The sequence below is a fragment of the Doryrhamphus excisus genome, chromosome 20, assembly GCF_030265055.1.
Source record: "Doryrhamphus excisus isolate RoL2022-K1 chromosome 20, RoL_Dexc_1.0, whole genome shotgun sequence".
Lineage (NCBI taxonomy): Eukaryota > Metazoa > Chordata > Actinopteri > Syngnathiformes > Syngnathidae > Doryrhamphus > Doryrhamphus excisus.
The window spans coordinates 4,284,017-4,311,809 of NC_080485.1; the positions used below are offsets into that span (position 1 = coordinate 4,284,017).

The window sequence follows — 27,793 nt, forward strand, 5'->3', positions numbered from 1 at the left end:
TATTACTTGTGGTATTACTGTTTACAATGGTGGTAAAAACTAAATATTACAAATGTGTAGCCTATATGTAGCCGGTCTAGCCGACCCTCTCTTGTCTCACGGTGATCAAACTCTGCGTTGTGTTGTGTGAACAGATGAGATGGGATTCACCGCTGTTTTGCCAGTGGAGCAGGATTTATTCGAAACCAGCTGTGCGAACAAAACAAAATCACTACAGCAGCTCGTCTCTCCTCAGCGGGATCTCGCGCCATCTGAGCTAATGCACGTTTCTATAAGTTTGCTTAATCCATTCAACAGTGGCATTTTTCCTATGTTTCATCATGAACGTTATAACAAATGAACAAAAAACCATGAGCTCACGTACCTGTGCGAACAAAACAAAATCACTACAGCAGCTCGTCTCTCCTCAGCGGGATCTCGCGCCATCTGAGGAGAGTACCGCGAAACTGCAGGGAGTGCCTTCCTTACAGGAAGTCACCAAAATAAAACAAATTTCAAAATAAAATGACAATATACGTAAAATAAATAATTCAACATGAAAATTATATGACAAAATGAAAACAAATACTAAGGATGGACTTTTGGTGAATTACAACGCCATTGCTGGAACACACCTGTTACATCCACCCCTCCTAACTTCACCAAAATCCAGACTGTACATGTGAGCGTTTCAAAAAAAACAACAATTCACACACTCATTGAAACCCGACGGAGGTAGTTAAAAAGCTCTGAGCTGTACCTTCCATGAGAAACCCACAAAATAGGTTCAGAAAGAACATAAGGGTGATCAAGCCTTAGTCTCTCCTAGGTCGATATGATGCCGTGTACACCATACACATTCTCCGTCACCTTAAACTTCGCAAAACATACCGCATACAAAATCACTACGGTAGTGACATTGTCCACTAATCACAACACATTTACATATCTGAACACCTTGATACACTAAAACAAAGTTAGGAGTGACTGAGATTTCCTGCTGAATGAACTTGCAATATCTTTTATATCAAAAGGCTTTTGAACCATGGATTCAATAAGACGATTGACCTTTCTACTGACTCTGCCAAACCGCGTCCTGACTACATGTTCCGTAGCTGCTGATGGGTTAACTTGTATGCCTCTGTCATGAACAGCATCTACTGATGGCACCTGTGAGTCTGTGGAAAGCACTGGGCTTGCCTGAAGTAACCCTGACTCTGTGTCACAGTCAGTGTCTGGATTAGACTTGGTGTCTGTGTCTACTGGAAGCATGTCTGACGGATGTTGGGAGTCTGAGTCAGGTTCTGCAGCTAGACTGTTAATGTCACTGTCTCTATTGGAGTCTCTGCCGTCTGGTGCGCACTGGATCAACTCATCTGCAGACAGCTCCTCATGATCCAACGCTGCAGCATCCTGACTGGGCTGGTCCAGTTCTGACTGTCCTCCACTCAGGCTGGCCTGACTCTCGGCATCTGCTGATTCACTCATAACCCATGCGCTTGTCCTCTCCTCTGAGTTCTCCTCCTCCAAAGAATCCAGGGAATTTGTCACACTTGATCCATCCTCATTCCCAGTGTCACACAGTTCTCTTTCAGTCGCCACCACAGGTAAGAAACTGATGTCGAGGACTAAGTTGCGGTGCACTACTTTCGTTTTGCCCTTATTGTCCTCCAGCCTGTACGTGTGGGTCTGCAGATTTCTGTCTTTGACCGTGTACACTGTAGGATCCCACTTATCAGCTAACTTTTTCTTCCCTTTTTCGCCTTTGTTTGCAATGAGTACTCGGTCTCCAATGCTGAGGTGAGTGCCTTTTACTTTTTTGTTGTACTCTCTTGCTTGTTTGTCTTGTTCCTTGATTGCATGTGTTTGAGCGATCCTGGCTGCTTCATTAAGATGTGACATCAGAGTGTTCACGTAGCTTTTGTGATCGACAACCACAGGGTCGTGAAGCACCTGTTTAAACATTACATCCACGGGGAGCCTTGGAATACGACCAAACATGAGCTGGAAAGGGGCATATCCAGTGGTTTCATGTACTGTTGCATTGTACGCAAACGTCAAAGTTTGTACTTGTTGTGTCCATTTGTGTTTCTCCTTGAGGGGCAACGATCTGAGCATGCTGCCTAACGTTCTGTTAAAGCGCTCAGTTCCTCCATTTCCCATCGGGTGATAAGCCGTAGTGTGTGACTTTGAGACTCCTGACAGTCTGAGCAGTTCGGCTATGAGCTCACTCTCAAAGTTAGCCCCCTGATCGGAGTGGATCCGTTCAGGGAACCCATACACACAGAAGACGTGATCCCATAGCTTTTTAGCTACTTGCTTGGCGGTCTGGTTTGTGCATGGAAAGGCATGGGCCAGCTTCGTAAAATGATCTGTCAGGACAAGAACATCGACGGAGCGCTGCCTGCTGTCTTCTGCACTCCAAAAGTCCAAACATACGAGCTCCATGGGAAAAGAGGTTCTGATGCTTTCAAGTGGTGCTCTAGCAGAAGGGTCTGGTGTTTTTGCTAGAATGCATCTTTGACAGCACTTGACGTAATCTCTTACGTCAGACTCCATCTTGGGCCAAAAGAAGCGTTGTCTCGCCAGGTGTAAAGTTCTCGCTTGCCCCTGGTGTCCAGCAATGTCATGGATACCATGCAGCGCTGTCTCCTTGAGAGTCTCTGGCAAGACAAACTGATGCCTCTTTTGTTTACTGAGGGGGTCTTTAGTCACACGGTACAGGACACCATTCTGAAAGTGAAGCCGGTCCCACTGTTTGAGCAACGTCACAGCTTTCGAGTCAAGACCTGCTCTTTCACGCCTGGATGGTCATCTCTTTCGGATGACAAACGGCACCAGCTTCGAGACGGTGGCGTCGAGCTCTTGGCTTCGCTGGAGGTCTTCCAAGGTGAAGACAGGAAGTGAATCCTGGCCCTGTGTCAAAAGATCCTGCACAGACTGAAACAGCTCCACAGCCCTGGTCTCAGCAGCTGTATCCCATTGGTCATGAGCATCCAAAAGAGCCTTGACGGCCACAGAGTCACAAGGATGTTTATTTGGACTAACCTGAGATGATGGGCTGGTACGGGATGGTTTCTTTACCCGATGACACTGGACCTTTAAACGGAGAGTGTCCTGAATGCCATCATAGCTGACATCCTCAGCTTCAGCAAGCAGTTGGTCGTAGTGCTCTGTGATGAGCCGATGACCGACTGTCGTGGCAAAGGGATCTCTGCTAAGAGCATCAGCAACTGTGTTCTTTGTACCAGGTATGTGTTTCAGGTCGAATGTATAAGGAGCAAGCTTGGACACCCAACGCTGCTCACAAGCATCGAGCTTTGGCTTTGTCATGATATAGGTGAGTGGGTTGTTATCTGTCCATACTGTAAATGAATGACCCCTCAACCAATGGCTAAATTTCTCGCACACACTCCACTTCAAGGCTAAAAATTCTAGCCGGTGAGCTGGATACTTTTTCTGAGAACTGCTCAGGGTCTTACTGGCAAATGCTATGGGGCGGGCCTTCTCTTGTCCAGCTGGTACTTGTGACAGTACAGCGCCGAGTCCATCTAGCGAGGCATCAATGGACAAGATCAGGGGCAGCGTAAAATCCGGATGCGTGAGGACAACACAGTTCAAAAGACAGTCTTTAAGCTTCGACAGAGCTGCATCACACTCACCGGACCAATCTGAGGGTTTGAGCTTCCTGAAAGAGCCAGCATTTGCTTGTGACTTGACTTTTCCTCTTTTCTTTTGTCCAGCAGTGAGAGCAAAGAGTGGCTTTGCTATGGCAGAGCAACTTGGAATGAAGTGTTGGTAGTAGAATACCATCCCAAGGAAAGACTTTATCCTCTTCACTGATGGGGTGCAGCCATCTTCTTCCATCAGATCACTTTTGGACATGTTTGTGATTACGTCAACTTTTGATGGATCCACAGCCACTCCATTGCCATCTATGACGTGACCAAGAAACTTGACTGAAGATCGCATCAGGTGACACTTTTTAGGACTTAGCTTAAGGTTGTGGAGTCGCAGCCTCTGAAACACAACCTCAAGCCTCTCCAAAGCTTCCTCTTCTGTTGAAGCAAACACCAGCAAATCGTCGAGATAGCATAACAGACTGCTGAAGTTCAAGTCACCAAATATGCTGAGCATCATGCGCATAAATGAGGCGGGGCTATTGCACAGACCCTGTGGCATTCTATTATACTCATACAAACCCACAGGGGTCGTGAATGCAGTGTACTTCTTGTCTCCCTCAGCCATCGGGATGTTATAAAACCCGGAGGTCAGGTCCATGGTGCTGAAGTAGGTGTTTCCTCCCAGCGCAGCAAGGCAGTCCGACTGATGTGGCAGCGGGTGCGCATCTTTGAATGTGCGAGCATTCAGCCACCTGAAGTCGGTGCACAGTCTTAAGCTGCCGTCCTTTTTCCACACCAAGACCAGAGGAGATGCATATTCACTCAAAGATTTCCGGATTATTTCCTGCTCCTCCATCTCAGACAGGACCTGCCGCAGTTTCTGGTAGTGGGCTGGTGGCACACGGCGGTAAGGAAGACGAAAAGGTTTCTCATCGGTAAGTCTGATGTGGTGGGTAAAGCCTTTCGCCTCACCACAATCCAACGTGTGTTTTGAGAAGATGTCATTGTACTTTTCGAGCAGCTCAACTAACTTCTTTTTCCCTTCATTACCAGCGTGACACAGGTCAATGTCAATGTTGCTGAGACCAATTTGTTGCAGCCGCTGTTTCAGATCTGTGAGCTTGACATAGTCATGACTGTTGTCTGTTTCAGCTTTTCCAGGCTGACTGGAACCCTGGAAAACTTCAAAATCTTCTACAGCTAGGCAGGGAGACACATCTGCCAGCTTACTGTTCCTCTTGAGGGTTATCGGTTTGTTGGACAGGTTAGTCACTTTCATGGGAACCCATCTGTCTCCCCAAAGTGGCGTAATGACACGGCCGACCATGATGTTGCGTGGCATGGACTTTGATGAGGTGGGTTCGACAATGACTGTGCTCCCTGGTGACATTGGGACATTATTCGGCAGCTTACCCCACACAAGGTGTTCTTGTCTCACCAGCAGGGTGACTGACTGTTGAAGCTTGACTGTGCCAATCCTTTCCGGGAGCTCCTCACCTCTCCACCTGGATGAGTTTGCCATGAGGTCAAGAAACTGCTCACACTCAGGAAGAAGATTGCCACTGGAGACGAGACGCCAATAGTCACTGCTTATTTTCAGCTGGTGCATAAGAAATCTGATGACATTTGTGCCCAAGATTAAATCATCACGTTGACCTGGCACAACAAGAACAGGAACAACACAGGTTTCTCCGTACGCTTTCATCTCAACTTCATACATGCACTTAGGCTTGCTGATTTTCCCACCACAGCCCACAAGAACAATCTCTTGAGTCAGAGGAATGGAATTTGATAGAACATTGTCACTTAACATCTGTAGTTCTGCTTGCTCACTTAGTGTGCAGGCCATGGAGCCAGAGTCCAGCATCCCCTTCACGTGTGACTTGTTGTTGATGCTGACAGGAGTGTAAAACAGTTCATCAAAAGGACCTATTCTCTGTGTATTCTGCACTATCACCTTTGCATTGACTGGAGCAGCTGCACATGCCCTAATATAATGCTGTTCAATGTTGTCTTTACTGAGGGTTGCTTCTCTAGCGTCCACATGACCCCTCTCCCAATGCGGACCACTTAGTTTAAAGGCTGGAAGTTTTGTGGTTGAGGGATGAACTGACTTTGAGCAGGCATGCGACGAGGGCAGTTTCTTTTGATGTGATTTGGCTCAAAACACGACAGACACAAGCGTTTCTGCCTGCAGTGTGCAAGGGTAGAGTGCTCAAGAGACTGACAGACTCTACAGGACCTTTGGTAAGTCTGTGCCGGATGGATCGGTTTGTCTGTGGCCAGGACATGTTGTGATAAAGCACGATCAAAGAGACCGATCAGTGTTCTCAAGCAACCATCATCGCAGGGGGGTTTGGCTGCTGGGTTATTCTCAACCTGCACAGGAGGCTCTCTGGGTTGACATGTCGGCGCCAAATTATCAGGTGCAGGGGTCTGGATGTTAACCGTGACAAGTGCAGGCTGCTTTGACTTGGAGAGTTTCTGTTCTCTGGCCTCGATCTGGTATTGATCTATCTGCTCTTGAATATCACTAACAGTCCACTTGTCCGGTGCTTTAAACTTGAGGACTGCTGCCAGTGAGGGATCTGGACAGTACTTAACAAACATCATAGCAACTTCTTGGCAGGGGTTGTCTAAACGTCGACCTAGCCTTTTCAAACCTTCTTCTGCTGCATCAACTGCCTTGTTTAGCCGAACCCAATACTCTAGAGGAGTTTCTCCTGCTGTTGGGACTGTACTGTAGAAGTCCGCCATGGGCATACATGAAAAACTCACCTCACCAAAATGTCGACTGAGGATGTTGTAGATCACTTCTGGGCTCTCTCCTGGTTTCAGTGAGGGACTGCTTCTCAGAGTGATTCTTACAATGTCTTTGGCTTTTCCCATTAACTTACACATTATCTCAGAATGTTGCTCTGCTACGGGTGTGGCTCGTTTCTTGAAGTAGGTTTTCATCAATTCTTCCCACTCACACAACGTGATCTTGTCCGACTCATCTCCTCTGAAGACAGGAGGCTCTTTCACATCTGACTGCAGGACTAACTTGGCACCGGTCAGGTTAAGGTAAGTAGAGTCACTAGGTAACTGGCCGACACTGCTCTGAGCTTGTGCGCCTCTAACACCACTTTCTCTACATTCTTCCTTTAACTGATCCCTTATAGTTTGTCCCACCTGCTGTGCAATGCTTGTTATCAAGTAATTTAATGCCAGGTCAGTTGTAGCTGAGTTGTCAGAGAGTGCGTTACTGGGCTGAAGACCAGCAGGTGTACGGTTAAGAATGCGAGTAGAACAGAAAGCTGGGGAGCCTGCAGCATTCACATCTCTAACTGGTGTGGCAGGCAGCCTACCTCTCCCAAAACTGAAACTGTTAAGCTGACTGTTATCATCCATTTTTTCACAACAGACACATAAAGCTCACTTTTAACCACTTGAATAACCCTTTTTCCTTAGTTTTTTTTTTTTTTAAACCTTGTGAATAAACATTTTAACACTAATATGTGAGACAAAGCAACCTCTGGTGACCAAGCTGATGTTGATCCACAGCTCCAGGAACCGCGATGACGATGAACCAGCCTGGAGCGACCGTGGTGAAGTTAGTTTTACGTTGGACGTTGGATATTCGCCTCCGTAGAAACGGCGGTCGTTCCCCTCACTGTGCCGGGCTGCTCTCTCCTTCTGCGGGGAGCTCACATGGAAGTCCCGCCCTCTATGCCGCTTGTTCTGACTAGGGACCGTCAATAAATTTCCATTCGTTTCTATTCCATTGAAGAGAGTTTGCTAAAAAAAAATTAAATCACACCATGAAATGATCCATAAAGGTGTTAAATAATTAGTCATACCCTAAAAACATTTGACACGCCCATTTTTAGAAGTTTTATATTTTATTGGGCTTCATATGACCTTTTAACATGAAAAAATTGAAAGACTTTGTATTATAGCATGCAGGCCATGCGACCTTGGCACTTCAAATCATTTTATGTTAATCACTTTATATTAATATTACAATGCATACCTTAAACTGTTGGTGAGCTATAACAGATTAATTATTTGAGTGGTGTTCTCGCTGCTTTCAGGGAAAAGACACTGGTATATTTGCTCCAGGGCCACCAGACTGGTAGACAGCCTGTATCCTCAAAACAACTGTAACTGCTAAAGGGACACCATTTGTCAGATTGTTTTCACTGTCCCCATCTCATGTCCTGCACTGCCCTTTACAGCTGCTGAACTTTGGGTTACTGTGTTATTACTTTCTGCACAAATTATTGCTGGAGTATTAAAAAGCAGTATATTAATTTTATCTGTGAAGTTTGGGTGTTATACGAGTGCTATGCTGCATAAAAAGTCATTGACAAATGTATTGATTGAATTATTGGGCTAATATTTTGAATTACTTACAATAAATCCATTTCATATGAAAACTGGCCTCGTAGTACGATGCACACCTTTTTGTTTTTCAAATAATGTTTAATCTGATTTAATATGAATTTGTTACACAAGTCATTATAAATACTGTCCAGGTCATATGACCTTTGACCTCCCAACCACCTTGTATCAGTAGGAATTGTCTGCTAGTACCATACATGCCTTATTGCTTTGCTACTCAACTTTGCTAGGATTTTATATAATTTTTTTACACAAATTATTACCAATAGCTTCCAGGTCATGTGGCCTTTGATCTCCAAACCACTTTGTATCAGTAGAAATTGTCTGCTAGTACTATACACGTCTTTTTGCTTTGCTACTCAACTTTGCTAGGATTTTTGATGATTTTTTTCCACAAATCATTATCAATAGCTTCCAGGTCATATGACCCTTGACCTCCAAACCACTTTGTATCAGTTGGACTTGTCTGTTAGTACCATAAAAGCCTTATGGCATTGCTACACAACTTTGCTGGGATTTTATATATTTTTTTTACACAAATCATTACCAATATTTTCCAGGTCATGTGACCTTTGACCTCCAAACCCCCTTGTATCAGTAGGACTTGTCTGCTAGTACCATACACGCCTTTTTACTTTTATACTTAGCTTTGCTAGGATTTTAAATGAATTTTTTACACAAATCATTACCAATAGCTTCCAGGTCATATGACCTTTGACCTCCAACCCACCTTGTATCAGTAGGACTTGTCTGCTCGTATCATAGACGCCTTATTGCTTTGCTACTCAACTTTGCTAGGATTTTATATAATTTTTTTTACACAAATTATTACCAATAGCTTCCAGGTCATGTGGCCTTTGATCTCCAAACCACTTTGTGTCAGTAGAAATTGTCTGCGAGTACTATACACGTCTTTTTGCTTTGCTACTTAACTTTGCTAGGATTTTTGATGATTTTTTTTCACAAATCATTATCAATAGCTTCCAGGTCATATGACCCTTGACCTCCAAACCACTTTGTATCAGTTGGACTTGTCTGTTAGTACCATAAAAGCCTTATTGCATTGCTACACAACTTTGCTGGGATTTTATATAATTTTTTACACAAATCATTACCAATATTTTCCAGGTCATGTGACCTTTGACCTCCAAACCACCTTGTATCAGTAGGACTTGTCTGCTCGTACCATACACGCCTTTTTACTTTTGTACTTAGCTTTGCTAGGATTTTAAATGAATTTTTTACACAAATCATTACCAATAGCTTCCAGGTCATATGACCTTTGACCTCTAAACCACCTTGTATCAGTAGGACTTGTCTGCTCGTATCATACAGGCCTTATTGCTTTGCTAATCAACTTTGCTGGGATTTTATATAATTTTTAAAAATTAAATTCTATCAATAGCTTCCAGGTCATATGACCTTTGACCTCCAAACTACTTTGTGTCAGTAGGACTTGTCGACTTGTATCATACACGCCTTATTGCTTTGCTACTCAACTTTGCTGGGATTTTATATAATTTTTTGAAATTAAACTCTATCAATAGCTTCCAGGTCATGTGACCTTTGACCTCCACACTACTTTGTATCAGTGGGCCTTGTCTGCTAGTACTATACATGTCTTTTTACTTTGCTACTTAACTTTGCTAGGATTTTATATGAATTTTTTACACAAATCATTACCAATATTTTCCAGGTCATGTGACCTTTGACCTCTAAACCACCTTGTATCAGTAGGACTTGTCTGCTCGTATCATACACGCCTTATTGCTTTGCTACTCAACTTTGCTGGGATTTTATATAATTTTTTTAAATTAAATTCTATCAATAGCTTCCAGGTCATGTGACCTTTGACCTCCAAACTACTTTTTATCAGTAGGACTTGTCTGCTAGTGCTATACACGCCTTATTGCTTTGCTACTCAACTTTGCTGGGATTTTATATAATTTTTTGACATTAAATTCTATCAATACCTTCCAGGTCATGTGACATTTGACCTCCAAACTACTTTGTATCAGTGGGCCTTGTCTGCTAGTACCATACACGTCTTTTTGCTTTGCTACTTAACTTTGCTAGGATTTTTGATGATTTTTTTACACAAATCATTACCAATATTTTCCAGGTCATGTGACCTTTGACTTCCAAACCACCTTGTATCAGTCGGACTTGTCTGCTAGTACCATACACGCCTTTTTGCTTTGCTGCTTAACTTTGCTAGGATTTTATATGATTTTTTACACAAATCATTACCAATAGCCTCTAGGTCATGTGACCTTTGACCTCCAAACCACTTTGGATCAGTAGGACTTGTCTGCTAGTATCATACACGCCTTATTGCTTTGTTACTCAACTTTGCTGAGATTTTATATATTTTTTTAAAATGAACTATGATCAATAGCTTCCAGGTCATGTGACCTTTGACCTCCAAACTACTTTGTATCAGTAGGACTTGTCTACTAGTACTATACACGTTTGGAGGTCAAAGGTCACATGACCTAGAAGCTATTGGTAATGATTTGTGTAAAAAATTTATATAAAATCCTGGCAAAGTTAAGTAGCAAAGCAAAAAGGCGTGTATGGTACTAGCAGACAATTCCTATTGATACAAGGCGGTTTGGAGGTCAAAGGTCACATGACCTGGAAAATATTGGTAATGATTTGTGTAAAAAAATAATTAAAAATCCTAGCAAAGTTAAGTAGCAAAGCAAAAAGACGTGTATGGTACTAGCAGACAAGTCCTACTGATACAAAGTAGTTTGGCGGTCAAAGGTCACATGACCTGGAAGCTATTAATAGAATTTAATTTCAAAAAATTATATAAAATCCCAGCAAAGTTGAGTAGCTAAGCAATAAAGCGTGTATGATACAAGCAGACAAGTCCTACTGATACAAAGTGGTTTGGAGGTCAAAGGTCACATGACCTGGAAGCTATTAATATAATTTAATTTCAAAAAATTATATAAAATCCCAGCAAAGTTGAGTAGCAAAGCAATAAGGCGTGTATGATAAAAGCAGACAAGTCCTACTGATACAAGGTGGGTTGGAGGTCAAAGGTCACATGACCTGGACAATATTGGCAATGATTTGTGTAAAAAATTCATTAAAAATCCTAGCAAAGTTAAGTAGCAAAGCAAAAAGACGTGTATGGTACTAGCAGACAAGTCCTACTGATACAAAGTGGTTTGGAGGTCAAAGGTCACATGACCTAGAAGCTATTGGTAATGATTTGTGTAAAAAAACATATAAAATCCTAGCAAAGTTAAGTAGCAAAGCAACAAGGCGTGTATGATAGGAGCAGACAAGTCCTACTGATACAAGGTGGTTTGGAGGTCAAAGGTCACATGACCTGGAAGCTATTAATAGAATTTAATTTAAAAAAATTATATAAAATCCCAGCAAAGTTAAGTAGCAAAGCAATAAGGCGTGTATGATAAGAGCAGAAAGGTCCTACTGATACAAAGTGGTTTGGAGGTTAAAGGTCACATGACCTGGAAGCTATTAATAGAATATAATTTCAAAGAATTATATAAAATCCCAGCAAAGTTGAGTAGCACAGCAATAAAGCATGTATGATACAAGCAGACAAGTCCTACTGATACAATGTAGTTTGGAGGTCAAAGGTCACATGACCTGGAAGCTATTAATAGAATTTAATTTAAAAAAATTATATAAAATCCCAGCAAAGTTGAGTAGCACAGCAATAAGGCGTGTATGATAAGAGCAGACAAGTCCTACTGGTACAAAGTGGTTTGGAGGTCAAAGGTCACATGACCTAGAAGCTATTGGTAATGATTTGTGTAAAAAAACATATAAAATCCCAGCAAAGTTAAGTAGCAAAGCAATAAGGCGTGTATGATAGGAGCAGAAAGGTCCTACTGATACAAGGTAGTTTGGAGGTCAAAAGTCACATGACCTGGAAGCTATTAATAGAATTTAATTTCAAAAAATTATATAAAATCCCAGCAAAGTTAAGTAGCAAAGCAATAAGGCGTGTATGATAGGAGCAGAAAGGTCCTACTGATACAAAGTGGTTTGGAGGTCAAAGGTCACATGACCTGGAAGCTATTAATAGAATTTAATTTCAAAAAAATTTATAAAATCCCAGCAAAGTTGAGTAGCAAAGCAATAAGGCGTGTATGATACAAGCCGACAAGTCCTACTGATACAAAGTGGTTTGGAGGTCAAAGGTCACATGACCTGGAAGCTATTAATAGAATTTAATTTCAAAAAATTATATAAAATCCCAGCAAAGTTGAATAGCAAAGCAATAAGACATGTATGATAAGAGCAGACAAGTCCTACTGATACAAGGTGGGTTGGAGGTCAAAGGTCACATGACCTGGACAATATTGGCAATGATTTGTGTAAAAAATTCATTAAAAATCCTAGCAAAGTTAAGTAGCAAAGCAAAAAGACGTGTATGGTACTAGCAGACAAGTCCTACTGATACAAAGTAGTTTGGCGGTCAAAGGTCACATGACCTGGAAGCTATTAATAGAATTTAATTTAAAAAAATTGTATAAAATCCCAGCAAAGTTGAGTAGCAAAGCAATAAGGCATGTATGATACAAGCAGACAAGTCCTACTGATACAAAGTAGTTTGGAGGTCAAAGGTCACATGACCTGGAAGGTATTGTTATTGACTTGTGTAACAAATTCTTATTAAATCTGCTTAAACATTATTTGAAAAACAAAAAGGTGTGCATCGTACTACGAGGCCAGTTTTCATATGAAACGGATTTATTGTAAGTAATTCAAAATATTAGCCCAATAATTCAATCAATACATTTGTCAATGACTTTTTATGCAGCATAGCACTCATAACACCCAAACTTCACAGATAAAATTAATATACTGATTTTTAATACTCCAGCAATAGTTTGTGCAGAAATTAATACCACAGTAACCCAAAGTTCAGCAGCTAGCTGGACAGGGCAGAGCAGGACATGAGTTGGGGACAATGCAAACAATCCGACAAATGGTGTCCCTTTAGCAGTTACAGTTGCGTTGAGGATACAGGCTGTCTACCAGTCTGGTGGCCCTGGAGCAAAGAGACCAGTGTCTTTTCCCTGAAGGCAGCAAGGGAAAATAATAAATGTCTCAGGTATTGTGTGATGTGGTGTGGTGTAGATGATACTCTCTGGAAGTTTTTCCCGAGCGATTATACCTGCTGTGTTCAACACAGCCTTACTGCAGCGAGAACACAACTCAAATAATCCATCTGTTATAACTGCGCTAATGGTATGGTAATAGCTCACCCAGAGTATAAGGTATGCATCGTAATATTAATATAAAGTGATTTGAAGTGCCAAGGTAGCATGACCTGCATGCTATAATAAAAAATCTTTCATTTTTTCATGTTAAAAGGTCATATGAAGCCCAATAAAATATAAAAAATTTAAAAATCGGCGTTCCAAAGGTTTTTAGGGTATGACTAATTATTTAACACCTTTATGGATCAATTTATGGTGTGATTTTTATTTTTTAAGCAAACACTCTTCAATGGAATAGAAATGAATGGAAATTTATTGACGGTCCCTAGTCAGAACAAGCAGTTCCGAGGGCGGGACTTCCGTGTGAGCTCCCCGCAGCAGGAGAGAGCAGCCCGGCACAGTGAGGGGAACGACCGCCGTTTCTACGGAGGCGAATATCCAACGTCCAACGTAAAACTAACTTCACCACGGTCCTGGAGCGGAGTGAATCCGGGTCACGGCACCACTGTAGCCGGTCTAGCCGACCCTCTCTTGTCTCACGGTGATCAAACTCTGCGTTGTGTTGTGTGAACAGATGAGATGGGATTCACCGCTGTTTTGCCAGTGGAGCAGGATTTATTCGAAACCAGCTGTGCGAACAAAACAAAATCACTACAGCAGCTCGTCTCTCCTCAGCGGGATCTCGCGCCATCTGAGCTAATGCACGTTTCTATAAGTTTGCTTAATCCATTCAACAGTGGCATTTTTCCTATGTTTCATCATGAACGTTATAACAAATGAACAAAAAACCATGAGCTCACGTACCTGTGCGAACAAAACAAAATCACTACAGCAGCTCGTCTCTCCTCAGCGGGATCTCGCGCCATCTGAGGAGAGTACCGCGAAACTGCAGGGAGTGCCTTCCTTACAGGAAGTCACCAAAATAAAACAAATTTCAAAATAAAATGACAATATACGTAAAATAAATAATTCAACATGAAAATTATATGACAAAATGAAAACAAATACTAAGGATGGACTTTTGGTGAATTACAACGCCATTGCTGGAACACACCTGTTACATATAGATTATCTGTGTCTGTTTTTAAAATCTTCTATTACATGTATATAATTGTACTCCCCAGAAAGTGATAGAAGTACATACAGGATGTGGTCTAGTCAACTCCCACATAGTGTACATACAGATAGCTAAGGTCAAACGACATCTTTGCAAATAGATGTTTGCCAATTTTCAACTCGCCTTTCAACTTTTTATTGATTATAAAAGCTAGGATTTGTAATGCTTTATATGGTCTTTTTTTCAGGGCAACATAGCAGGCCCCCGTACCGCTCAATAGTGGAATTGCGCCTGTGAATACACGTTGCAGTGCAGCCTGGGCAGTATCGCGAGACACAGTATTTTTTGCACTCTTGTTTACAACATGCGCCTTCAACATACACAGTGTGACGAAACACAGATTTTTCCGTGTTTCACACTGCCGTCTTGTGGTCAAAGGCGGTAAATACGTGTCATAATCGATAAATAAAGATGCCACCAATTCAATTTAACAGGCAAACTGTATCACAATAAAACAATAACATTATATAATTGAGAATTATAAAGAATTGTAAGTGAAACGATACACATTTAACGTATTAAATTGAGACGGCGGCAGTTTTGACATGACATGCGGTTGCCAATTTCCCCCAGTAGGAGGCGGTGTAGAACACGGAAAAAAACGTTGCCAATTTATAAGTGGAAATACAGTGCGAATGTGTTGTCCCGCTATTAGAGGTATTGTATAGATACAAAACAGTGTTGTGTATACTCAGTTATGTAAAAAGAGTGTGTCTCGCTATATTGCCCAGGCTGCACTACAGCGTCTATTCACAGGCGCGATCCCACTACTGAGCGGTACGGGGGCTTTGACCTGCTCCGTTGCCGACCTGGGCCGGTGCACCCCTCCTTAGGCGACCTGGTAGTCCCGAGCTCCCTCGGGAGCACCATATCGGTACCGAACTTAGTGCGGACACCCGATCGACATAGTCCGCTGCAGCTCAGAACTCCTGAGCTCAAACGATCCGCCAGCCTAAGCCTCCCAGTAGCTTGGATTACAGGCGCGCGCCACCGCACCCGGCAATGCACTACCCTTCCACTAGTACTTTTGTCTTGTTCCATAGTGACGTCACCGGGTGGTATGGCGACCTCTCGTGGTTTTGCAAAGTATTCCCCGTTGAAAATACAATTCTGTTCTTGCAATCCAATGATAACATTATGTAGATACACACATTATACAGTCACCTGAGGGATATTTCTTTTGCAGAAAAAAATACAATTTCATGTCTACGTTTAAAGCAGTAGCTCTCAATTACTCTCATGACAGAAATGTTTTAACCCTCCCTCCAGTTTGAAATTCTATTTAGAAACTGATTTTATAACGATTTATTTAGCTGTACTGTACAGCCTGAACTTGAAAGCGAAACCAGGAAAATGTAACAAAATGGAGAGCTGTGAAGAATAGAAGTCAGTCCATTCTTTTGCAGTTATTTGAATGACAGACGCTTGATAATGGTCAACTTTCTTTTAATTCCAGCAATAGTTTTATGAGGAACGACCATGCAACAATTTGAAGAACACACCACAGCAAACAAAAACACCTACGTCCCTGAATGCACACCAGATGTCGTAAAATTTATGAGCTCATTTTCAGGCGACGGAGAAACTATTCAACATTGAACACACAGCAGGATTTTCTTCTTTGGTTGGGACGAATGATGAACGAGGCAAATTTATACCAAAAGTACTGAACACAATACCCTTCAAGGCACCTTCCCCCTTGATGAGGAGAGAATCCCACTATAATGCAATAAAAATATAGATTATTTATTTTGACTTTAAGTTGAAGTTACACCAGTACTGTAACTAATCGGACAAAACAATGACCTGGGAAGTCTTTCTTTGCTTTCATTATGGTCCTTTCAACCACCTTTTCAGCTACAACAGGGTGGAATAATACTGAATGCAAGAACAGAATTGTATTTTCTCAGTCACAGGATCCTTGGACACAGTGTCGTCTATGAATAATCATCATAGAATTTAGGAGTGAGGTGCCCTTTAAATACATCACACAATGTATTAGTTTGAGTCAGTTATCCTTAATTCTTTACAATAAACACAAAGACACACAATATAAATAAACTGTCCTTTGACCTATGACACCAAGAAAATAAAACTTGAGAAGCAAACATCACACACAACATATACTACAAGGGAATTCTAGAGAGATACAATTGAAGAAATCAACAAGGTAACATGCAGCATCTGCCAGCCTCTCTAGTATGACATCCATATGAAGAAGTACTAGTCACTACAGTGTTTCCCACAGGGCTGCCATCTATTTGTGGCAATAATGGGTTGGTGTGGGGTCTTTATGATGTAACGGTCTCATTTACATAATTGGCCTTGACACATTTGCATGTAATTATAATGGACACTGTTGGAGAGAGACAAAAAGTGAGTGATACATGGACAACATAATGTTTAAAACTACTCATGAACTTTCTTTGTTGGTCCAAAAAATCAGCGTGTCGGGATGAGGAAGGGGCAAATAACAGCTGCCTGTTGAGAATGATACATGCTTCCATTTCAGTGCCGCTGTTGTTTTTGTCTCTTGTTTCATTGATAATGCTTTTCGTCAAACAATAACATTTCATACTTTCTTCTGCGATCAGTAATGTGAGACGCGAATGTAAAACGCTGCCGCATCTTAACAAATCCACGAAATAGAAGACAAACTGCCGTGTTGAACTTGAACATACGTTTATACATTTAGCGCTCAAAACTAGAGAGTGCTATTGTATATATAATAAGACTTTGGAGCCCAAGTCTCGTCACTAGATTTTTTTTCCAAAAGAGTATCCCAGGAGTCTGATTACTTGTTACAATGTTGTTAAGTCTGATCCCTCCTGCTACATCTTTTTCTCTGGCAGACTAGGTGCGTATGAGGTGTGTTAAAAAGCGGGATTACATCGACAGTCCCATTTGTCTGTTTATATGAGCATGTGCGATCAGCTAGCGCCAAATCGAGATGTAGCAGTCCATATGGGGAACACTGTACTACTTAAAGTAGTGAGCTAGTGATGTCTTTCAACAACAGAGGAACCTGTGTATACTGTATATACAGGATACAGTTGCAGCATTGACTTGTGTGAAGATGCAAACATTTACTCTGAGAAAAAAAAACATCAATGTGACTTGGGGAGAACTGACGACAAGAAAAAGCTGGATCTTGGTCCTCATAGAGAGGTCAAAGGCCAGATTTGCTAAAACGTGGGCTTCCTAGTGTTGCGTTGCCAGCACTGTGACAAATGTTGATGGGTTATGGCTGGATATGTAAGGCACTACAGTCTCATTTGGAGCGTCTCTACATCCTTCTGACATCCAACAAATCGATCATGGGAAGAACAGGAGGAATTTCTTCCATGTTTCAAGTGGACATATACATCCTCTGTAAGTCCTTGGATTCATTCATAGAGAGGCATGCATGAAAGACCAGGTAACAATCAATATTGTGGTTACAATTGACGTTTTTTGTTGCTCTCCCAGCAGTGCAGAGGGACGGGAACGATTTGCCATGCTTAAAGTCGAGTAAAAGGGCCCACGTGAAGCGGCCCTCTCAGTTTGGGTGAGGAACAAGCGTTACTGGTGAACAGGGAAGACGGAGAGGATGAATAAGGCGACGATGACGAGGAGTCACCACTATTGTTTAGAGTGAAGACACTGGAAATGGCTACATCCACGATGCCTTGACACAGCTCAGGGTACAGCTTCCTAGAGGAGCGACATGAAGACAAAAACAGTCAGTGAGCTGCCACAACGCAGCATAACCTTCATAATGACTCCATGAGTTTAGAGCTGAAGAAGCAGACACCAAAAGAAAGCAAACAAAGGCTACATAATATCGAACTGAAATGTCGCTACTGACTGTGCGCAGGCTGGTGCTCCGTTGATCTCAATGAGCCATACTTTGAACTTCTCATCCACCATGAAGTCAAAGCCAAACAGCTGGAAACTCTGGTAGGACAGATGTTTGGTGCTGATGGCTGGTTCAATGCATGCCAGGCAGCTCCTGCAAAAAGCAACAATCGAGAAAAATACCACTGAAAATGATAACAGTAACAAACATCAACTGTCAGATCAAGACTGTTCACACTCCAACTGTGCTGCCTGAACAGCATGAGAACAATTGATGCAGTTTGTCGAAAATATGACATACAATGAAGCTTTATAGTTTTGCTATTAGCGATAAATTCTTCACCCATTCATTTGATGCCGACTTTCACTTTAATGACACGTTTACTGACCACACCCCTTTCCAAACCCAAAATTGATTGACTCCTCTGTGCAAACATCAAATGACCTAACAATTTGTGTCATGAAAAGCCTCCAGCGCTTTCCACTCAATGTGGAAAGAGGAGATGCAAAGATGTTCGACTGCACAAAAACTGCAGCAAGAAGGGAACCTTAGTCCGAATCATGCGGTTTTCGTACTTGTGTATGGCCTGTTATTAGTCAAAACAGATGCACATTTGAACAAATATTACACATTATTTGTCTAAATTAAGCATTTCAAGCATAAAAAGGGCTAAATGAATAAAAACCCAAAAATAAGACATTCAAAAGAAGCATTCAAAGACACGCACTAGACTTCATCGTAACAACAGACTCTTATTACAGGTTTGAGTATCTCTCAACCCCTAATAAAAACACGGACGACATAACCCACGCTAAGCTAAAACTCAACTCTGAACGTCACTTCCTGTGATTAATCCAAAGAAAAATCTTCAGAGTAATTGACAAATAAAAGAAGAGTTAGCTGCAGCCCTGACAAAGAAAGCTACCTACTTGATGATTTGCTTGATCTGAGGTAATATGGTGGTTTCCAGGGTGACATTGTGAGTGTTGAGAAGGTACAGACGGAACTCGTCGAAGAACATCTCGTTGCCTTCCTCATAGCGGCCGTAGTTCTGGGAGTGCTCCTTCTGGATGCAGTGGTTGGTTAGGTGGCTGGTCATATCCTGGAGGTCTGAGCTGTTGTACGGCTCTGAGGATGTCCGCAGCACACCTTCTCGGTATAAATAGATGTTGTAATGATGATCCACAAGGACCCAGCTCCTGGCAATAGCATATTATACACTATTGGTGCGCTTTACTCAAATATAAAAGTCATTGTTTTTCTCCAAGGCATGAATGACTCACCTGATGTCAAACTTACGATGTCCAGGTTCCAGAAGTAGAGGTTTCTCCAAGTACTTTTGAATGACATGAACTTGTCCCTGATTGTCAATGTACTCCAGCAGGTGGTTAGCATCATGCGATATCACAATACCAGCACCTGTTTGAAGAAAATATGGAATTGTAGACTGGTCGGTCACATCCTCAATGGAAGATCAAGGGAAGTATACCATATCTGGATGTGATGGGATGCATATGTAGCATGAAAGTTTTTTTATTGCTGTTTTATAATCAATAATAGTAACCCCAGTTATTCTACCTTTAGCTCCAGCTGAGGACTTGGCAATCCACACTGTCCCCTCCCCGCTTTCTTTCTTGGAGTGATAGGAAGCCAAGAAAACTTCTCGTTCATCGGTCTTGGGATTGCTCTTCAGATGGCTGAGGCCGTTTGTGGCAGGAGCCACAGGAGTGTTGAGGATGGTGGGATAGATGATGTAAGATTCCGGAAACCAGTTGGAGGAGTCAGAGAGTTCTGGGCTAGTCTTTATAAGCCTGGTGATTTAAAGGTGGTTGAGAGTTTTGAGCTGACGCAATTTGCATAATTGAGTAGAAGAAGGACCTTTAAAAGAGACGTGAGGGAAAATATGAGCTGATACCCACTTGACCAAGGATGCCTTCCTGCAAAGCTTGTCTGCCCCCCTGTAGTAATTCACCAGCTGCACCAGTCCTGGTTCATGACCTGTAAAAAATATTTCATAATATAATAATATAATATTTCATTTCATTTCACTTGTACTAGTTAACATTTTGTACACAAAACCTCATCATTTAAATGTCGCAAGGGCGAGACGCTCTGCAGTCACTGCAGATGTTTCAGCCCGAGTGGGTGAGTGGACACATGGTTTCTCTATGTTAAATAGAAGAAAAAAACATACTGTACCCAAACGTCCAAAGGGAAGCCTGTTCCTTTCACCAAGCATTAGATTGAATCTGGGGTTGTCTCTTTTCAGCCTCTTCCACTGCCCAGTAGACAAGAGGATTTTGGAAACTTCTGCATAAACGGTGCTGTTGTCGTCCCGGGTGACAAAAGTGAACATCTGTGTGGACATTGTCCCACGGCGGATGGAATAGCGAGATAAGAATGGACTTCAAACTACTTTGTTGCTAGTGAGTTTCTTGTCTGGTTGGTAGAGCAGCACACAGTGTCCAATGTTATCTCCCCTGATCTGACCATGGTGTTGATAAGACGGTCATATCCAGTCCAAATATTCACTTCACATCCGAATTCGAGAAAAAGCAGTCATGTCGTCATTATGTTTTAGCAATCAAGGGTCATAAATGGCTTATTATCTCAAAGCCATCGGCCCAGCAGGGTGTGACTGGGACCCCGAGACTTGTCCGGTATGGGCCGACAAACTGTCCGCATCCGGTGTCTGGCTCAAAACGACCATGAGTCGTTTGTCTGAGTTCTGAGTTAATTCGCGATACAAAATTATTCTGCAAAATGTATTAAAACTAAACTTGACTAGCGAATTACGCATGGACTACCAAAAACATAATGTTTATCTACTAACATGCGTTTCCATTTTCCTGAAGCGCAGCTGCTGTCTTCCATGAGCGAGAGCTTAATTCGCCATGCGTTGTGGTTAGTGTAGTTTTTCACGTGGGTATATTCAGGATAATATGTATTGTTTGTTTTGTCAAATGTGACATGCACACTTAATACACGTTGTAATATACTTCACACAAACCTGACATATATTTTTTACGATATTCGTGGTTGCTAAATTGGTACCAAGTTGAATTTTAACATCACACGGACTGTAATTCCCAGAATGCAAAGGGGACTAAATATGCATTAAACATGATGGATTACGCAGTCGGGCCACCAGATGGCACTGCAGATTTCACTACGTAGATATTAGTGTTGGGTGTCATATGATCGAAACATACGTTTACATACGCTTTGGTAAGTTTGTATTGAGGCTGTATATTCACTTAACATTTATAAAATGCAAATCAAGCATGGTTATACCTGATACGATGTTTACATTGCTGGCAAGAGTTGAACCCCACCGAGGTTTGAGCCACGTTCCAATATTGTGGTTAACTTACTTGCTTCCTGCTTAGTTCGATGTTGGATATAAAGTTTGTTCGCTGTTTTACCTAATCAAATATAGTTACTTATATACTGGATTTCTAAACGGAATTATTTTTGTCAGTAATTAGTGAAGACTCTTTACTGCAAATGTTGAAAGACCGACACGGAACGTGACCGGAAGTTGTGCAGTGGTGGAGGAAGTAAGTAGTGGCGGCGGGAAGCAAGAAGTTTGGCAAACGTAAGCGCATTAATGTTTCCAAGTGTACGTTTCAAATGAGCCGTAGACTCTGTTTTAGTTAATATTTCGTCATAAAGTCGTGAGTTTAAAGCAGTACTTATGGGAGCTTTGTGTTGGTTGCCTGTCAGGTGTTTTTTTCGATTTACGTTGTGAAGAGACTGTCAGAGATTTGATTTTCATGGTCTTATTGGGCTCCACTGTCGCATACGGATTAGTATTGTGTAAGACAGTTACGGACCTTAAAGCAGATTTTTCATTCTGTGTAGAGGAGTGTAACAGTATGTCATAATTGCGGAAGAGATCATATAAACTGCTTAGCAATATTGTAAACAGCTTTAATGATTTTTCCAATACGAAGCAACACCAATAAAACGTGCTTATGGCATACAGAGAAATTGAAGGATGCAGGGCCCTTCTTTGATACTTTTGGCGCTCACATGGTTAAAAATGCAATTTACATCAGAGCACTGACATCGAAACACATTGGTGTTGGTGACAAAGCAAATGAGTGGACTATAGAAATAATATATATATATAATCAAAAGTATATATTGTTAAGTGCCAAAGACAAGCTGCGGGGAAAAATGGCCCGCAAGCATCACTTTTGTACAGACCCAGTTTCCAGTGTTTCTTTTTAGGAACACATTTTAGTGCAATAGTAATAGTCTAAGGGTGGGCGAACTTTGCATTGAGTTAATAAAATTGGCTGGGGGGCTAGACTTTCTATGATACACACACTAGCTTGAACGTATACTTCTACCAGTCCACCTGGAACTGTTTGTCTTATTTTATCTATGAAAGTGACATACAATAGTCTACAGTATATGTGCTTGTGTCCCTGTCGTCAGGAGAACATCACACCACATCAAATAACAACTTTGAAGAGCGTGTGAACGTCCCACCTTTTTGACAGGGCAGTGGGTAAGTTAAGTTGTGTGTCACATATTTGTTAACTTGTGTTTGTTTTTGGCACCATGGGTGACATGGTTGTCTGGATCGCTGCATGTGAAAGGCTACTTAAACCATGAAAAGGTTCTCTCATATTGACTGACTACCTGTTGGGGACTTGAACCTTGTAAGCTCTGGCTTCTACTTGGTACAGTCGCTACCCATGACTGCACTGTATTTGTTTATCAAGTATATGCCTGACACCAGAAATACTTGCTGTTTGTTCCTTGTTTTTGATGTGTACCGAGTGGGACATTGGTACGCGTCTATAGGGAATCGAATGTTGCGTACTGGTTGGTAAAATCTGGTTGCAAATAGATGTACTGTTACACCCTTACCGTGTATCGTTCATTGTCATTGATACTTTTACAGTATGTGTTTGTAAAATCATTGCATTATAGCCACAGATAATGAAGGGTTTTGCTGAAGTGATGCATTTTTAATGACATTTGCCCCCACTTCTTCACCAGGCTGGAACAGCCCAGGCATGAGTGGCGCACACCTGGATGAATGGCAAAGGAGGTCCTTTGACATTTCGTCTGGCAACTGTACACCTGAACAGACGGCCGATGCTTACCGGGCCCACATCCTCTCCATTCAGTATGCATGGGCAAGTTCCCACCTCTCAGATGCCGCCATGAGCAGCCTGTTCAGGACCTATTCAGAGCGCTATGCTGCAGTGCTGGACTCTGATGACCCCCGCACAGGGCTTAACAACTATGCGGAGAGCGCGCTGCATCTGGCTCGTAATCAGAAGAACCACAGTAGCAAATGGGAGTCGTCCCTCACCATGGAGAGCGTGCTGGAGTTGCCCTGCGTGCAGAAGATGATTCAAGCAGGGGGAGGGGGAGAAAGCTCCCGAGTGGCCATAGCAGATGTTGGCATATCTGTTGGACAAGAGAGCAGCAGCGGGACCAGTTCCTTGCCTGCTTCTTCTTTTGCTGCAGGCAGGTCAGAGGGCACCTCCCGCAGACTAATTTGGCCACCACAGCCTAAAGTCGAGGTTAATAATACAGCCAGTGTTGCTGTGCATAGGCCAGAACCATATGAGGGAATATCGGATAATTTCTACTCATCTTCCCATCCAAGTTCCAAAGGTCAGCCTTTGTTTAGGCATCCATCCTCAGGTCCTCAGAGCAATACGGGCCCTGCAGGCAGCAGCTATCAACCCTGCTTTTTCCCTAACTCCAATCCACCTAAGCGGAAGAATTTTTACAACACTGATGCGGCTGATAATGGCAGGGGGGCACAAGCAGCGGCTGACCAAAGACCTGGAAGTACCTTCAAATCTGCCCGTGAGCAGCTAGTTGTGAATCAACATAGGAAAAATTCCCATCAACCACAAAGAGGAGCGACTTCCACCATGGCAGCAGCCGTGAAGAAATCTCTGGGCGCTCAGAGACCCCGAGGGGCTTTTTCTAAATTTGTGTCACCTATGCCGCGGCAGGAAGAGGATGATGGTGGAGCGAGAGCCAACTCAAACCAGGAACCTCAGATTTTGGATGAACGTCTTAAAAACTTTGAGCCAAAGATAGTGGAGTTGATCATGAGTGAGATTATGGACCACGGGCCTCCTGTGGTGTGGGAGGACATAGCAGGCCTGGAGTTTGCGAAGACCACCATAAAGGAGATAGTTGTTTGGCCCATGTTGCGACCTGACATCTTTACAGGCCTCAGGGGTCCACCTAAGGGTATCCTGTTGTTTGGACCCCCGGGGACCGGGAAGACGTTGATCGGCAAATGCATCGCTTGCCAGTCAGGTGCCACCTTCTTCAGCATCAGTGCGTCGTCGCTCACATCCAAGTGGGTGGGTGAGGGGGAAAAAATGGTGCGAGCGCTGTTCGCCATCGCCCGCTGTCACCAGCCTGCTGTGATTTTCATTGACGAGATTGACTCGCTGTTGTCCCAGCGCACAGATGGGGAGCATGACTCATCACGCAGGATCAAGACGGAGTTTCTGGTTCAGCTGGATGGTGCCGCCACAGCCGCAGAGGACCGCATCCTGGTGGTGGGGGCAACCAACCGACCCCAAGAGATAGATGAGGCAGCCCGCCGACGCCTGGCAAAGAGGCTGTACATCCCCCTTCCCGAATGCTCCGCCCGGCAGCAGATAGTCACCAACCTCATGGCTCGAGAGAAGAATTGTCTGAGAACGGAGGAGCTGGAAAGCATTGTGTCAGCCACAGAGGGCTTCTCTGGGGCTGACATGACTCAGCTGTGTCGGGAGGCGGCCCTGGGGCCCATTCGCAACATTCAGCTAGATGACATAGCGACCATCACAGCAGACCAGGTCAGGCCAATCCTCTATGCTGACTTCCAAGATGCTCTGAAGACTGTGCGGCCAAGTGTGTCGTCAAAGGACTTGGAGCTTTACAAGGACTGGAATAAGACATTTGGATGTGGTCGGTGATGGCTTTATGAAGAAACACTGTTACATTTTCTTTCTGTGGTACTTCAAACTAATATTGTTGAGTTCAAGTGTTTCTGGAATGAAATCAAATGTTTCCAGCCGAGACATGTGAATTGATTGGTTTCTTTTATCTGGTGAGCCAATTGTTCAGCAAGTTTATCTGCAGTGTGTCAAGGGATACATGCCAAGTAACATGCTCCACAAGCTGTGTTAATCATGTCCACGGAAATTGGGTAACTGAGTATCCTAAAAACCGGCCTATTGCATTCCTCTCTTCCTGTTCTTGATGAAGACAGCAGTGGACAAAACAGGAAAACCAGTTACTGCAACACATCCTCGTGAGCAAATGTTCCAGAGTGTCTCCAGCGGAACTGTTAAATGGGGAAGTTAGTTGGATTTTTTTTAGATAATTAAATAACAGGGTGAAACTATGCTTTTATTGCCTGCTAAAATAATGAAAGAGAATGGCATACCAAAAAGGTGCCATATAAGACCTTTTTTGTTAGTTTTTTTCTGGGGCCGAGCCAGGCTGTATTAGCGTATGTCCACTATGAAATAAGCTGGCATAGTGATAGCATGTTGTGTTAGCCTACATCTCTCCTTTTTAACCAACATGTAATCAGCACGGGAACAGTAAATTCTCAGGATGTATTATTAAATCAGTTGTCCTTCCCTCATTTACCAGATTTGACAACAAATGAGTCAGCAGCAGGCCCCGTCTAACCATCACATTACCCTTCCCTCTCCCAGTGAAGAAGGTGAGCAACACTGTGTTCAATGACATGCCTCTTAGTATCATTGCAGGGAGTTTGTGGGGATTACAAAAAAATACTTTTGTGGTGATAGAAATGCTAGTTTTTAGTTATTAGTTTTCCACATAATTCCTTTTCAGCCATATTTTCATGTTGGCAAAACATGGAATTTGAAATTTTACAGTTAAAATGACCGACTGTAAAAGATGGCCTTCAGTACATTTCTTCTATTCTGTGCAGATAACGGCTGGCAATCGTAAGAAAGTGATGATGACCACAGTTTGATGAAGGGGTTGGAGCTTAGAGCCACACTGGCCACACGCATGCCACTCGGGAAGGGGACAATTATCGAGTGCACACACATGAAATGAAATTGTCATGCAATATTAATGAAATGATCTTTGCAAATCTGGAAGACCATGAAAAAAGACTTTCATTTATTTTTCATCTTTTTGTCAAGTCCCTCATAAATATTTCAGACTTGTATGGCTGGCCGCTGTGTTTAAACTTTGTTGGTTTAGCCAGCAGCCAAAGTGGTCACACAACCCCCCAGTGGGCATCGCTGGGACTCCACACAGCTGGACTGGGACAGATGCACAGAATTCCTCTGGCACCACCCGGGATCCACTGAGTATGGACTCCAAATGTGACATATGGTGTTAGCTTGTTTCTTAATTTCTGCTGTGACCGTGCAGCAGTCACAAGCATAAACATACCAATAAGACACAACACAAGATTATATTTGAATATTACAAGAATCTTGTTTCAGCAACTATTTGTATAATAGTAACAAAAATAGCACACACACATATAAACATGATAATTATTACATTGATCCCTTGTTTACTGCAGTCAATGAGTTCTTGACCCAATGAGTGAATTTCCATGAAGTGGAAATCGTTGTTTATAAATCGAGCATAGAAAACCTGTTTACTACCTTCTAAATGGGGGTTTTAACATTACTAGAGCCCTGATCAATTCTGGTGCTTGTGTCTCTCATCAAATATTAACAGTATTATACTCTGAATGTGTCTGAATGCCATATTTGTGTTTTGGTTTATCTAGCCATTTTTTATGCTTGGAAATGTTTAATTTTGGGGGAAATACGTTAAATTTGCTTATATTTCCTACTAAAAGGCCGTATTCAACCACAAAACATCTTATTAATATATAAATATGGATATATTTAGTATATTAATAATGTATGTAATGTTAATACATAAAAAAACACAACATAGTGAAGCCATGAAATTCAAAGTGTGAAGTGACTGCTATTCATTGGCTGGGAACAATACCAGGAGTAGAATTTACTGCATTGCAAGCAAATTCAACCGTTTTCATCCCATCGGTCACATTATACGGTATGTTGTTATTCCCTAATTCTAACAATATTAAGATAATAGCTAACTAGTCACATACTCAGTGGTTCCCAACCACTGTGCCACGGTACATCATCTGTGCCATGGGAAATTGTTCAATTTCACCTAATTGGTGAGAAAATTCACATTTATTGACTGCAAATACTTTGTCATTGTTCATCCATGTAACTATGCCAGCGACAGAACAATAAAACGGTCCTCCACTAGATGGCAGAAAGTACATAACTAACCACTTGTTGCAAGTCATACAACACAATACGTCCTGGCAAGGTAGGAGATAGATATGTGCCTTGTGGTGTAAAATATGTAGCCTGCAAGGTACTAACTCATTAAAGGCAAGAGTTACACAATGGACTTTTTGGCCAAATGCTTTGTGACCCTCAAAGACAACCGTAGTCAGGTATACAGTCCTCAGGGAACGACTGACCTGTAAGCTAGTGAACAACACTTTTGACTTATGTGTAAAGGGCATATAAATACAGTGACTTAAACCTGACACCTTTTTTTTTTACTGAATAGTCTACTTTGCGTGTAGGGCACAAATGTGTCA

General features: G+C 42.3%; 2 protein-coding genes across 4 annotated transcripts; one reads left to right on the forward strand and one right to left on the reverse strand.

The window, feature by feature from the left end:
- Positions 1-15,747: 15,747 nt before the first annotated feature.
- ttl (tubulin tyrosine ligase) lies at positions 15,748-21,715 on the reverse strand. The gene is made up of 7 exons (XM_058058011.1): positions 20,356-21,715; positions 20,076-20,154; positions 19,735-19,967; positions 19,440-19,575; positions 19,086-19,355; positions 18,166-18,309; positions 15,748-18,011 (listed from the first exon to the last, which is right to left on the reverse strand). The coding sequence occupies exons 1-7, from the start codon at positions 20,522-20,524 to the stop codon at positions 17,819-17,821; spliced, it is 1,224 nt and encodes a 407-aa protein (XP_057913994.1). The 5' UTR covers positions 20,525-21,715; the 3' UTR covers positions 15,748-17,818.
- Positions 21,296-27,637, forward strand: fignl1 (fidgetin-like 1). Of its 3 annotated transcripts, none has more exons than XM_058058004.1 (4): positions 21,296-21,384; positions 22,603-22,675; positions 23,173-25,870; positions 26,105-27,637. In XM_058058004.1, the coding sequence occupies exon 3, from the start codon at positions 23,190-23,192 to the stop codon at positions 25,110-25,112; it is 1,923 nt and encodes a 640-aa protein (XP_057913987.1). In that variant the 5' UTR covers positions 21,296-21,384; positions 22,603-22,675; positions 23,173-23,189; the 3' UTR covers positions 25,113-25,870; positions 26,105-27,637. The 3 variants fall into 3 exon arrangements, with proteins under 3 accessions (XP_057913987.1, XP_057913985.1, XP_057913988.1); XM_058058002.1 differs by lacking the exon at positions 21,296-21,384 and adding an exon at positions 21,662-21,754; XM_058058005.1 differs by lacking the exon at positions 21,296-21,384 and adding an exon at positions 21,789-21,975.
- Positions 27,638-27,793: the final 156 nt, after the last annotated feature.

Coding starts and splice junctions, on each gene's coding strand:
- ttl (XM_058058011.1), bottom strand. CDS start 20,524: ATGTCCACACAGATGTTCACTTTTGTCACCCGGGACGACAACAGCACC. Junction 20,155..20,355: donor GCTTCCCTTTGGACGTTTGG/GTACAGTATGTT, acceptor TATTTTTTACAG/GTCATGAACCAGGACTGGTG. Junction 18,310..19,085: donor CAGATCAAGCAAATCATCAA/GTAGGTAGCTTT, acceptor TGCTTTTTGCAG/GAGCTGCCTGGCATGCATTG.
- fignl1 (XM_058058004.1), top strand. CDS start 23,190: ATGAGTGGCGCACACCTGGATGAATGGCAAAGGAGGTCCTTTGACATT.